The 13,614-nt window shown below is 43.7% G+C and overlaps 2 protein-coding genes across 4 annotated transcripts; both read left to right on the forward strand.

Annotated features, from left to right (window-relative positions):
- The first annotated feature begins 524 nt into the window (after positions 1-524).
- On the forward strand, positions 525-6,852 carry piga (phosphatidylinositol glycan anchor biosynthesis, class A). 3 transcript variants are annotated; one of them, XM_058081501.1, is made up of 8 exons: positions 1,287-1,430; positions 1,647-1,844; positions 1,932-2,093; positions 2,197-2,467; positions 2,813-2,945; positions 3,455-3,587; positions 3,681-3,887; positions 4,602-6,852. In XM_058081501.1, exons 2-8 carry the CDS (start codon positions 1,662-1,664, stop codon positions 4,881-4,883), a joined length of 1,371 nt encoding a protein of 456 aa, XP_057937484.1. In that variant the 5' UTR covers positions 1,287-1,430; positions 1,647-1,661; the 3' UTR covers positions 4,884-6,852. The 3 variants fall into 3 exon arrangements, with proteins under 3 accessions (XP_057937483.1, XP_057937484.1, XP_057937482.1); XM_058081500.1 differs by lacking the exon at positions 1,287-1,430 and adding an exon at positions 525-829 and having other exon boundaries at positions 1,647-2,093; XM_058081499.1 differs by having other exon boundaries at positions 1,647-2,093.
- Positions 6,853-7,063: 211 nt separating this feature from the next.
- On the forward strand, positions 7,064-13,379 carry asb11 (ankyrin repeat and SOCS box containing 11). Its single transcript, XM_058081518.1, has 7 exons — positions 7,064-7,211; positions 7,590-7,669; positions 8,940-9,047; positions 9,116-9,266; positions 9,373-9,507; positions 12,311-12,499; positions 12,586-13,379. Exons 1-7 carry the CDS (start codon positions 7,115-7,117, stop codon positions 12,708-12,710), a joined length of 885 nt encoding a protein of 294 aa, XP_057937501.1. The 5' UTR covers positions 7,064-7,114; the 3' UTR covers positions 12,711-13,379.
- The last annotated feature ends 235 nt before the right edge of the window (positions 13,380-13,614 follow it).

Consider the following 13,614-nt stretch of genomic DNA (forward strand, 5'->3'; position numbering starts at 1 on the left):
CGCAGGAAAATGTGCGGGAAGGAAACCGCCGACATCCGAGCCCAACAGCGACAGCATATTGTCAATCAAGTCCGCGGCCGTGCCATCGCCCAAGCCGCTCTCCGCGGGCGACAGACAGTACCTCCTAAGCAGAAGTTGCTTGAGCGCGTCGAATTTTCCAATACGCGGAGGTGCGCGCAACAAGCCGAATGACACGGCGAGTGGTCGTCTGATCAAGAGCAGCAACGACCATGTAGTACCTGGAGTCGTCTGACGTGATTCCCCCAGAACTCCGGGAGCTTGGCAGTACCTCCGACCACTGGGGCTGGGAGTTGGGGCGACATGGCTGAATAAGAGTCACACTCATCCGCCTCTTGAAACATGTTCAGCGGGGTCACTAATGTGGCTGTTGCAAGAAGGACTCAAGGTTTGGTACTTGTGCAGAGCTTTATTTCTCAACGGCTCAAAAACCACACAATCACAAAGATGGAACATTTTATATAGCGCTAACCTTACGCGCCAAAAGACAAGGATCAAACCACGCCCCCAACCCGCCTACCGACTGGGTGAGAGACCTGCCCCCTAGTGTCCACCACAGCGTTATCGTTTCCGTTGTTAAACCAAATAACTCTTGTGTTGCCACATAAAGTATGAACGAGCGGAGCCCCATCAATATCAACACCTTTATTTTTCATTTTACAGCAAAAAGAATATCAAACGGGTGAGATCGACTGTTGCATCATGCCTCATTCACGGTTAACAACCCCTGTCTGTTAACAACCCCCTGGTTTGATCGCATTCGTTTGGAATGCAGTGAAATTACGTCAGCTGCTGGCCACAAAATGAATAGGTAATTACTTGCATATTTCATAATTGTCATTTGTTATACAGAAATAAATAAATGGCGGAACAAATGTGTTACAAAGCGCCACAATTACATTGTGAATGTCTAACCCGCTTTTCTCACCGTATTCCTGGATACGCATGCGTCAAATGCTTGACATAAGTAACAAATTCCAAGCCAATAATCAAAGCTTTCATATACTGTGTGCTTTAGGTGTCTCATAGTAACTGATAAAGCAGACAAAAAGCATAATAGCTTCGTTAACCTGAAGTCCTGTGGCGAAAAAAAAACACCACAGAGTCAAATATTGTCGGTTTTAACTGAGCGTGCGCGCTCCCGCGAGGTGGATACATCTTCTCGCAGGCACGCAAAACGCCGAGTGCGGTTTAATTCCCTTTATCTGTCTTGCTTTAAGAACACTGCAATACTCAGCCAAAACACAAGGTGTCACTCGACGTGCAATAATAATAATAACACGTAATCTTGTGACGTCACCTAACAGGAAGTAACTACACGCGGCTAACTGGCTAGCGTGGCGGCGCTCCTGGCAATGAGCGAAAAAATGTACATCACAGACGGATTTGTTTGTATTTTACCAGACATAACGGTAAGACATGTGTGACTGAGTGAAAGAAATCGTCTCTGTTTGAAGTAAAGACATAAACTTGTTAGCTAGGTCTATGCTAATGTCTAAGGGTGAATCCATACAATCTTAAGAACAACCATGGGGGATTTTACATTTTTATTAAGGCAGCTTTTCTGCGTAGTGGGCATTATGTTTCACACATTTCTTTATGATTACATTGATTTATTGTGTTGTCAGCGGTGGTGATGCAAAATGAGCCGCAGAAAGCGAAGAACGACAGCTTTCAGCCATGGACCTCCTGCAGAGGCCGACAACAAGCCCCGTGTCAGGAAGCACAACATCTGCATGGTGTCTGACTTCTTCTATCCTAACATGGGAGGAGTGGAAAGTCACATTTACCTCCTGTCCCAGTGTCTGATTGAGAAGGGACACAAGGTGGTCATTGTCACGCACGCCTACGACCACAGGAAGGGCGTCAGGTACCTGACCAATGGACTGAAGGTCTACTACCTACCCCTGCAGGTGATGTACAACCAGTCCACCACCACCACCTTCTTCCATAGTCTCCCGCTTCTGCGCTGTGTGTTTGTCAGGGAGCGCATCACTGTGGTGCACGCTCACAGCTCCTTCTCCGCTATGGCCCACGATGCATTATTCCATGCTAAGACCATGGGCCTTAACACGGTATGTGGCTCACCTTCTACATTTACACTGCAGGACTGTGTAAATCCAGCCATAGTGAAGCAAGTGCAATTTAATTTGGACTAAGTTTGTACTTATTTTATAGGTGTTCACCGACCACTCGCTCTTTGGCTTTGCTGACATCAGCTCTGTGCTGACCAACAAACTCCTGACGGTGTCGCTGTGCGATACCAACCACATCGTTTGTGTCTCCTACACCAGCAAAGAAAACACTGTACTACGTGCGGCTCTCGACCCGGAGATTGTGTCCGTCATTCCCAATGCAGTTGACCACACCGACTTCACCCCGGATCCCTCCCAGCGCCTTGATGACAGGATAACCATTGTCGTGGTCAGCCGCCTGGTCTACCGCAAAGGTGCGACCTGAATATTGTGTAAACGTTGTCTTTTAGGTCATTTAAGACAAGTTCTATTTATATCCCGTAGTGTCAACTCACAATTCATACATCTCAATGCACTTTTCATATTGAGCATGATTCAAAATTGAAAATTGACCTCAATTGTCACATTAAAGAAAAACAACTGAACTCAACATGACCAAGCACTGTCAGCACAAGGCAAGGGAAAAACCTCAAAGAAAACCTGCACTATGGGGGACGGCCGTTTGAACCTTAGAACGTTGGTTCATGCTGAAAGATCAAATGTGGGACACGACAAGACACTTCAAGCTGTTGGTGTATCTTATTTTATCTCCTCGACAGGCACTGATCTTCTCGGTGGGATCATTCCAGAGCTCTGTCTTAAGCATCCAGATCTCCATTTCCTCATTGGTGGAGAAGGGCCGAAGAGGCTAGTGCTGGAGGAAGTGAGAGAGAAATACCAGCTTCATGACAGGTACTTCAAGAGAGAACTTGTTCCAATTTCTAAACATTTTTCCTCATCAGAATTGATATAATTGGAAGTGATTAAACTTTCCAGAATCACTGTCCCCACCATGATACCTTTCTTTACAAGTGTAAAGAAAGCAGTCAATCGATGTAGAATAAAACTAATTTAAAGTAAAAATACTCACCCTTTTGGAGATTTAATGGCGCGGGAACAGGAGGGTGTTTGCAGAGTGATACCCATGTTTTCTTCCACTGCTACTATAATGGTCAGATGTCCCAATACTTTTGTACATAAAGGGCCTCCTCCTCAACAGCCTTTGCATTTCCTCCTTCCTCTATTTTGCGCTTTCTGATAGTCTGCATGTGCTATTTTGCTCATTTGACACACGCAATTTTCAGTGCACACACTATCCAGTTCGGGTGTGTAGGCCCATAGTGTATTAAACCCTGACAAGTACTCCTGTTTGTGAGGCTTATCATGTCTCTGTGAAATATGTGTGACTGTCTTAACAACAGGGTGCGTCTGTTGGGGCCCCTGGAGCACAAGGATGTCAGAGGAGTTCTGGTCCAGGGCCACATCTTCCTCAATACGTCACTAACTGAAGCTTTCTGCATGGCCATCGTGGAGGGAGCCAGTTGTGGACTGCAGGTTTGCTGCATTAAGCCATTTTACTTGCCACATCACTCCCGCCCATCAAAATCTATATATTTTATTTAATGTATATATTTTTTGCTCCCAAAGGTGGTTAGCACTCGTGTAGGCGGCATCCCAGAGGTGCTACCTGAGGACTTGATCACGCTCTGCGAGCCAACAGTCCGCTCGCTCTGTGCCGGTTTGGAGACGGCCATTGCACGGCAGCGTTCCGGGTCAGTCCCCTGCTCCGCTTCCATCCACGCACAGGTGCAACACCTCTACACCTGGAGAAACGTGGCAGAGAGGACTGAAAAGGTGGGTTCAGCTGCCACACAGCTTGAGATGCATCACCCTCTTCTCTTCCTAATTCCTCAGATGTTAACTGTATAGTACAGTAAACTTCGGATATATCGGACTCGGATATATCGGAAATTCGCTCACAACGGACAGATAAAAAAGAAGCGAATTTTCTGTAATGCATTTCCAATAAAAATTCATTGCATATATCGGATTTTTTATAACGGATTTCGCCTATTTCGGACAAAATCTCCAGTCCCGTTCCAATGCATTTCCATGAAATTTCCCTCGCATATATCGGATGGCCGCATCGTGGCGCTCCGATTCGCCGAATCGTGACAGGCCGCTATACGACGTCATTTGCAGCGTTTGCAGCGTTGCCTGCGCGTCCAGGTACATTGGAAACATAGTCAAGGAAGTGCCTTTTTATAACGGATAAAATCCCATTTACGCATATACCGGATATAAATCCCATATATGCGTAAAACGGACATTTTCCGGTATACGCATATAACGGATTTCGCTTATATCGGACAAAACCAGTGGGAACAATTGAATCCGATATATCCGAGGTTTACTGTATACACAGAAGAGTGCAACGTAGTAGAAATTAAAATAGTAGATTGTAATATAATTGTCGTCTCGTCTTATGACACCCCTAACTACTACATATAACTGCTGGGTTTCCCCCCCAATCTCAATAAAGTCCAAATAATACATTTTCTCCTTCAGGTGTATGACCGAGTGTGCGGCGAGGAGGTGCTTCCCCTAGACAGACGCCTTCAGAGGCTGAGGTCCCACTGCGGACCGGTGGCCGGCTCCATCTTTGCCTTCGTGGCAGTTCTGGACTTCCTGTTCCTGTTGCTCCTCCAGTGGTTGGTACCCGATAGAGTCATGGACTTAGCTGTGAACGCCACCGGTCCTCTAGGACTATGGAGACAAGAACCAAGCAAGTGGCGTAAAGATGAAGGTCTGTCAAAAGTTGCCTCAAGTAAGCAGCAGCATCCTGCATGAAGACTGACACTATTGGCTCTTTATTCCAGAAATCCTATCCAGATGAACCAATCCGATAGGGCCGTCTGTTCAATATTTTCATTCTACTTGAGATTTCAAGTAAAGAGTAATTTTTCATGCATTTGTTCCTGGACTGCACAAAATCAATCAATAACTTTCACTTAACTCTGAGATTACGTAGATTCGTCAAACAGCGCATATAAAATGGAAACACACCCTTGTGCATTTTTTATGACTTAAAGAAGAGATTTAAAACACTTTTTCAAAAAATATACAAAAAAAACTAAAAAATCATTTTCCATATGTTTCCCCTAAGCCAATGGTGTCCAAACTTCCTACACAGAGGGCCACTTACAGAAAAACAAAAATCCAAATTCACATGATATTGTTCACCTTTTGCTTACTTCATTACATGCTAAAACCAATGCTGTAGAGGAGTGTTAAGTTTAACTTGAGGAAATTCAGCCCACATCTCGGCTTTGTGTTACAGGTGACACTGCATCTAATTTTTAATTGTTTAAATGTTAATTTTGTGCCTAGAATATGCCTCGGGACAAATACAAGCTTCATGCTGCAAATGAACCTCAGGGCATACGTTGGACAACCCCACCCCAACGGATTTATTTTATTTTATCACATTTTTTATGATTATTCATAATGGGTTTTTTTCACAGCAAAAACATGATATTTTGTTCGAGTTGCTTTATATTTCCACTGTAAACATTGGAGTAGCTATTTTTATTTATTTCCAACGTCAGCGGGACTTAAGTCATACTGCTTTTAAAGAAAGCTTGTTGAAAATCATGGACATACAGTGTTACCTCTATTTTCGTTGTGACGTTTTTGATCGTATAAATCGTACGGTTCGTCCAAAAACCGAAGCAATTTTTCCCATAAGAAATAATGTAAATCCTTCTAAATTCAATAATGTCTATCACCTTCTTTAACAAATTGTTGACACTCGCAACTTTCTTTGGCCCCATCCATCCGTTTTCTATGCTGCTTATCCTCACAGGAGTATCCCTGAGCCTATGCCAGCTTACTTTGGGCGAGAGGCGGGGTACACCCTGGACCGGTCGTCAGCCAATCACAGGGCACATATAGACAACTATTCACTTACATTCATATCTATGGACAATTTGGAGGTACGAATGAACCTAACATGCATTCTTTGGCCCCATGGCGGGTAATTTTGCAATATTGAATCTCAATATAAAATCCACAGACGCTGACAAGGCAACACATGGGGGTGTTTGTTCAGGCAATCAATTCCACAAAATGATACCATACAGGCATTGAATACAATGTATGATAACCGCGATGGTTCACGCAAACCGGGGCAAAATATTTCAGAAAAGGACGAAAACAGAATCATTTGAAAACTGTGTTGTTCGAAAATCTAGGCTTGACTGTATTTATGCATTGTGCACAAGATGTGGCGTACAGTGCATGGAGCACTTTTCAGGGATCCTTCGAATTCTTCGGAAAATTAGATTTCATCATTAGCTTTTCTGTATTTTCTCTGAGCGACAGTTCCAAGCCTACTTTGCACATTTACTGTTAAAAGATTCATCTACAGTCATGGATTTCTCGGGTATTTCGTTTGGGAATGATTATTATTTTGCAATTTTTATGAGAGGTCTTTTTTGTGTTTCTCTGATAACTCTGTCTGTGACTTACTGTACTTCCTAATGTGTTATTTTCGTGATTTTAAAAAATCCTCTTTGTTTCCCCGAGGACTGGTTAGCCAAGTTTATCCGGTTATTTGTCCAACCCCCGCATCCTTGCTTTTACAGACATCTCAGAGGAAGATAGAAGTGCCAGACAAAACAGTCTATGGAAATGTGGCACCTATTCAAGGCTAGTGGCACCCCGTGATTAGCTTGTCTGGATCCAAGTTTGTTTTTTCTTTTTTAAACACACACTCCACTGAAAAATGTGTCATTAAATAAATTGGAGTCTTTATACATGACGTTATTCTGTTTTGACTGTAAAAAGTTTGTCAGAACTTTGTGCTCTTGTAAGAACTTCTTTTCAAGGTTGCAGGGCACCATTGTTATGCACATCCTGCATGGAGTGTAACTATGGACGAGGACCAGAAGAGTGGGCGTGAGGTGGTCATGTGGGGGAGGTTCTTAAGTGGCCACATAAGTGGGAAGGTCTGACGTCCAGATTAGTGTATCCCACCCATTCTGTTGTGTAAAAGTCCTACTGTCAGGTTAGGGGTCAACATGGCAGCTATACAGACGGAAGTTTATTCAAGCTTGCAACCATGGCAGAGGCCTTTGCACATCTATGGCGGGCTGGTGTGCAACTCTCTGATGGCTGGTAAGTTTTTGCAAACACCTATCCTCAACTCATATTTCACATATTACTGTAAAATACTTTACATTTTAAAATGTTTATTTTTCATGAAATTATGTTTTCTCATTGTAAGTTTCATAGTGCATATACATTTACATCATATACAAACTGAAAAACGACCATTAGATACATTGTGGCCGTCTACAATCCATTTCCAGTTTTCATAAATTAATCATAATGAATTCCATATTTTTCCCTCCCCCTGAATGTCTTTCCCAATGTGTCTTTTTAATGGGGGGATGTGACCCTTAAACTAGAAAACCCCCTTATTCAAATGAGGTCATCTGAACAAAACAATGGCGGACGATAGAACTTTGGCAAATTTTCTTCTTTGTTTTTAAGATTCCTGGTCGGACCGCTCCCCCCTGCATGAGGCGGCCTATCATGGCAGACTTCTCCACCTGAGGACCCTCCTAGCTCAGGTTGGCTCTATTTGCATAGCACTGTCTCAACTTAATGGGTCAAGCCTTTCCCGCTTTTTGGAGCAACACAGTATGCTTTCATCTACAGTTTCCTCTCGTTTAGTGTAATTTGCTCCGGAACTGTGAACTATTCTGTTAACAGAATATTTTTGTAGTTTGAGCATAGAAAACCTGACTTCATAAATACTGATTTTCACATCAGGGCCCTGTCGACGTGAAATAACACCCCAACTGTCACTTTTACACTCCTTTACATACGTACATCACATTGTGCAGGCTATGGTATCACTCTAGCTGCACAACAGACGGCCAGCGCTAGCATAGCAAGCTAGTGAGCTAACTGGTCAGTCTCTCATTCATTCATGTTTTATCGCTTATCCTAACGAGGGTCGGGGGTGCTGGAGCCTATCCCAGCTGTCTACAGGCGAGAGGCGGGGTCCACCCTGGACTGGTGGCCAGCCAATCACAGGGCACATAGAGACAACCAACCATTCACACTCATATTCATACCTATGGACAATTTGGAGTAACCAATTCACCTAGCATGTTTTTGGAATGGGGGAGGAAACCACAGTACCCGGAGAAAATCCACCAAGCACAGGGAGAACTCCACACAGAGATGGCCGAGGGTGGAATTGAACTCAGGTCTCCGAGCTGTGAGGCCGCCGTGCAGCCTGGTCAGTCTCTCCAATATTCTTCACATATTCTAAACTTCAAGTGTTTAAAATGGAGTTGGGAAGAAGGACAAAGAAGACAAAAACATACCACTTCCACATGGAATATGAGGAGAACCATTTTTTCATTTGCTTTAAGCCAATGCATGTCAGCTGGGCTCTGCTGGCTCATTAGTGTCCATGCGGTGTGAAAGGTAACGTAATCTAAGGTCATGTCTCCCACTGATGCCTCGTGACCATAGTACTACATATCACTTGTCTTTTCAATATTTTTTTTTACTAATAATAGGCCTTAGTCAACCATCGATCATTTATTAATTATTGTTTGAAATAAGGTGATATAGTGAGAGAGAAATATTCGAATTGCAATATAGCCAGGGACGACTGTATTTATCTTACGTACTGGAATGCATGAGACACAGTTGAAGTAGAGTCACGAAAGCAGGTGATTTTAACCATCAACACCACCTTCAGTTTGAGGGACAGAGCTCATCACATCACTTCCTTTAGAAACTGGTTGGAGAGAAAACCTGGTCTTGGCCCTCCGTGGCACCAGTTTTGACATGTGAATTTGAGGAAGTTTTCTTTCTCTGCAGGGCTTTCATGTCAACACACTCACCATGGATGCAGTCTCTCCTCTCCACGAGGCTTGCCTGGGTGGCCATTCCGCTTGTGCAAAGTACCTGCTGGATCACGGTGCAGATGTAAGAACGCTTCAGGATTTAGTGGCTCATCCGTTGGACACGCTCACTGCCTCCCTGTTCTTCCATAGGTACACCAAGTGGCAACTGGCGGCACCACCCCGCTCTTCAACTCTTGCAGCAGCGGCAGTGCCGCCTGCGTGCGGTTGATCCTGCAGAACGGCGCTTCTGTCCATGGTGTGCACCAGCTGGCGTCGCCCATCCACGAGGTGGCAAAGAAAGGTAAGGAGATGGCGAGCCAACCCCCACGCCCCAAAATCTCACTTCCACTTTCACTTCCAGTCTGTGTGATAATCAGGTTCTCTGATACTTTTGTTTTTATCATCAGACTATTCCGAGTGTTTGGAGCTGCTGCTGGCCTACCAAGCGGACATTGACATGGAGCTGCCCACAATGGGGACACCTCTGTATTCTGCCTGCATGGCCTCCGCTACAACCTGCGTGCATATGCTGCTACTTTCTGGTATGTATTGTACTCAACTGCAGTACCTATCTACCCTAATCCACCGTTATCTATCATGTAGTGGAGCCCTCTGCATGCTCTTGTAAGTGCTATTCATTCTTTACGTCTACAGTACAGTATATACAGTTCAGTACAGTCCTCCCCTTGGCGGCTTCACTTGATAAAATGTTTTAAAAAATATATTACTAAATAATCACCTTTAGGTGGTTGAATAGGGCCTATTATTTGTTCGAAAATTTGCATAGTTATGCATTTTTTTTGCCTAAATGAAGCATTTTGAAGCACAAAATTGTCTGAGTGTGCTATTTTAGACAATTGGAAAATTTTAGACAATGTGCACTGACTTTTGGGCACTTTTTCAATTTCATTATACTTGTTACAATGACAAGAAAGGACTAGTCTGTTCTAAAATACAAATACAAGGCATTCAGAACATGTATTCAAATGCATTGTGACAATATGTAGTATTCTACACTGGTCACTAGGTGTCAGTAGTGTTGCGTTGATGAGACAGTAGGCACCGCAGGAAGTACTGTACCGAACAGGAAGCAAAAGATAACAAGGAACTCTTACAATGTTACAGTGAAGAAAATAAGTATTTGAACACCCTGCTATTTTGCTATTTCTCCCACTTAGAAATCATGGAGGGGTCTGAAATTTTCATCGTAGGTGCATGTCCACTGTGAGAGAGATAAACTAAAAAGAAAAATCCAGAAATCACAATGCATGATTTTTTAACAATTTATTTGTGTGATACAGCTGCAAATAAGTATTTGAACACCTGAGAAAATGAATGTTAATATTTGGTACAGTAGCCTTTGTTTGCTATTACAGAGGTCAAACGTTTCCTGTAGTTTTTCACCAGGTTTGCACACACTGCAGGAGGGATCTTGGCCCACTCCTCCACACAGATCTTCTCTAGATCAGTCAGGTTTCTGGGCTGTCGCTGAGAAACACGGAGTTTGAGCTCCCTCCAAAGATTTTCAATTGGGTTCAGGTCTGGAGACTGGCTGGGCCATGCTAGAACCTTGATATGCTTCTTACGGAGCCACTCCTTGGTTTTCCTGGCTGTGTGCTTCGGGTCGTTGTCGTGTTGGAAGACCCAGCCACGACCCATCTTCAATGCTCTGACAGAGGGAAGGAGGTTGTTCCCCAAAATCTCACAATACACGGCCCCAGTCATCCTCTCTTTAATGCAGTGCACTCGTCCTGTCCCATGTGCAGAAAAACACCCCCAAAGCATGATGCTACCACCCCCATGCTTCACAGTAGGGATGGTGTTCTTCGGATTGTACTCTTCATTCTTCTTCCTCCAAACACGCTTATTGGAATTATGACCAAAAAGTTCTATTTTGGTCTCATCTGACCATAAAACTTTCTCCCATGACTCCTCTGTATCATCCAAATGGTCATATGCAAACTTAAGACGGGCCTTGACATGTGCTGGTTTAAGCAGGGGAACCTTTCGTGCCATGCATGATTTCACATCATGACGTCTTAGTGTATTACCTACAGTAACCTTGGAAACGGTGGTCCCAGCTCTTTTCAGGTCATTGACCAAGTCCTGTCGTGTAGTTCTGGGCTGATTCCTCACCTTTCTTAGAATCATTGAGACCCCACGAGGTGATATCTTGCATGGGGCTCCACTCCGATTGAGATTGACCGTCATGTTTAGCTTCTTCCATTTTCTAATGATAGCTCCAACAGTGGACCTTTTTTCACCAAGCTGCTTGGTAATTGCTCCGTAGCCCTTTCCAGCCTTGTGGAGGTGTACAATTTTGTCTCTGGTGTCTTTGGACAGCTCTTTGGTCTTCGCCATGTTACAAGTTAAAGTCTTACTGATTGTATGGGGTGGACAGGTGTCTTTATGCAGCTAACGACCTCAAACAGGTGCATCTGATTCAGGATGATACATGGAGTGCAGGTGGACTTCTAATGGGCAGACTAACAGGTCTTTCAGGGTCAGAATTCTAGATGATACACAGGTGTTCAAATACTTATTTGCAGCTGTATCACACAAATAAATTGTTAAAAAATCATGCATTGTGATTTCTGGATTTTTCTTTTTAGTTTATCTCTCTCACAGTGGACATGCACCTACGATGAAAATTTCAGACCCCTCCATGATTTCTAAGTGGGAGAAATAGCAAAATAGCAGGGTGTTCAAATACTTATTTTCTTCACTGTATCATGTGTGAGTCTATATTATGTTGGTCTTGTTTACTCTATGTCTACTGTGTTGGGTAATACGTGTGTAAATGTGAGCATGGGGTGTTATTTTATGTCTTGAGAGCTCTAATAATGTTAAAGGTCCTTTTTCAGAAGGTCATAAACAGGTTTCCTATGCGCTGTAAAAATGCATGATTTAAAATTAGGAGTCCTACTTTGTCCTAATTAACTTATCACAAAAATCAATTGGAATCAATTAACTGCGATACATGAGGGATTACCATCACAGAAACACAACATATCCTACCTTACTTTCTGTTCAATGTTCTCTGCAGCCCATTTTAGAATACAACATAGCTGGGCTTGACTTTACATTGAACTGGCCCTTTATTCAGTTAATTGCAGTCTCCTGTTGTCGCCAGGGCGTGGTCTACAAAAGCAGATAAAAAACACTGGAATTATGGAATTGTTTGTTACAGTCACAAGATGAGCTGATAGCTGCATTTGAAGTGTCATGAGTGGTCAGGATGCAGCTGTTTCATCTACCTCTGGATGTGCTTTACAACAACATTACCATTTAATCCTATTCATTCTGTTGATCCGTTGTGTATTCTAATGTGTGTGGGCACATTAGGAGCAGATGTTGAACTTGGGTGTGGACGAGACAGACCGTTGCACGCCGCAGTAAGAGGGGGCAGAGCCACAGTTGTGGACCTCCTGTTGGACTTTGGTGCTAATCAGTGCTGCCGGAACGCTGAAGGCAAGACCCCTCTGGGCGTGGCGGCACCAAACAGCACAGTGAGAGCTATACTGCAGAACAGAGGTGAGTTGTTGTTGACACACATATCATTTTAAAGAAAAATGTTCATTTTCATGAAGTTATTTTGTCTCCCTCCAATATACGAACAGGTCCTTGCTCCCTCTCTCAGCTGTGTCGCTGTTGTATTCGGAGAAGTCTGGGGAGCAGTCGCCTTCATAGAGCCTCCAGCCTTGTACTTCCACACGCAATCCAAGGCTTCCTCCTCTACCAGTGACACACCTCTGTACATGTATGTTTGTGTGACTTTTTAATTGTATATCTTACACGCTTGAGAACATTTTATACCACTTTAAATGCACTGATTTTGTGCGCGTTAGTGTATTTTTCTACTGCGCAAATCCACTGTTTACATGCACAATGTGCAAAATGATCAATTGTAGCAGACTTTTTAGGAACCATGGACAGCGCTACTTGGCTGTTGTCGCCCTCCGGTGGCGAGAAAGAGCATGTGCTTCCAAGAAATTAAAATCAAACAATACAGAAGAAACTTTGGAGGACTGGGTAGCGTGCAGGCCTCACAGCTACGAGACCGGAGTTAGATTCCACCCTCGGCCATCTCTGCGTGGAGTTTGCATGTTCTCCCCGTGCATGTCTTCTCCAGGTATGAATGTGAGTGTGAATGGTTGTTTGTCTATATGTGCCCTGGGATTGGCTGGCCACCAGTCCAGGGTGTACCCTGCCTTTTGCCCCAAGACAGCTGGGATAGGCTCAAACACCCTCCGCGACCCTCGTGAGGATAAGCGGTAGAAAATGAATGAATGAATGAAAGAAGAAACTTTAAAGTGGAACACAGGATGCTGGCCAACTCACAATCGTGTCATATTTGCAGGCAGGTTTCACCATTGAAAATAATGGAAAGGGGACTGTTGCCATCAGAAGACATTTGACAGTCTTCAAGTGTAAAAATAACCACTGTAATCTTAAAACAATAAAACATTGCCTCGCAGAACATTGCACATCTCATTATTGGACATATTACGTGACATTACATTACACAGGTGTAGAAGTGAGCTTTGTACCTTTTTACCTTTGTAAAAGTCAATATAATGCTCTATACTTGCTCTGCTAATAACGTGATGACGCACAAGGCACCTCCTCTGCTTTCCTCCTCTGGTGTC

Source organism: Doryrhamphus excisus, chromosome 9 (genome assembly GCF_030265055.1).
Source record: "Doryrhamphus excisus isolate RoL2022-K1 chromosome 9, RoL_Dexc_1.0, whole genome shotgun sequence".
Lineage (NCBI taxonomy): Eukaryota > Metazoa > Chordata > Actinopteri > Syngnathiformes > Syngnathidae > Doryrhamphus > Doryrhamphus excisus.

Bases quoted from the DNA above. Each gene is read 5' to 3' on its own strand.
- asb11 (XM_058081518.1), top strand. From the start codon at position 7,115: ATGGCAGCTATACAGACGGAAGTTTATTCAAGCTTGCAACCATGGCAG. The intron at 7,212-7,589 runs GTAAGTTTTTGC...TTTGTTTTTAAG, and splicing joins GTGCAACTCTCTGATGGCTG to ATTCCTGGTCGGACCGCTCC. The intron at 9,508-12,310 runs GTATGTATTGTA...TGGGCACATTAG, and splicing joins GCATATGCTGCTACTTTCTG to GAGCAGATGTTGAACTTGGG.
- piga (XM_058081500.1), top strand. From the start codon at position 1,662: ATGAGCCGCAGAAAGCGAAGAACGACAGCTTTCAGCCATGGACCTCCT. The intron at 3,588-3,680 runs GTTTGCTGCATT...TTGCTCCCAAAG, and splicing joins GAGCCAGTTGTGGACTGCAG to GTGGTTAGCACTCGTGTAGG. The intron at 3,888-4,601 runs GTGGGTTCAGCT...TTTCTCCTTCAG, and splicing joins TGGCAGAGAGGACTGAAAAG to GTGTATGACCGAGTGTGCGG.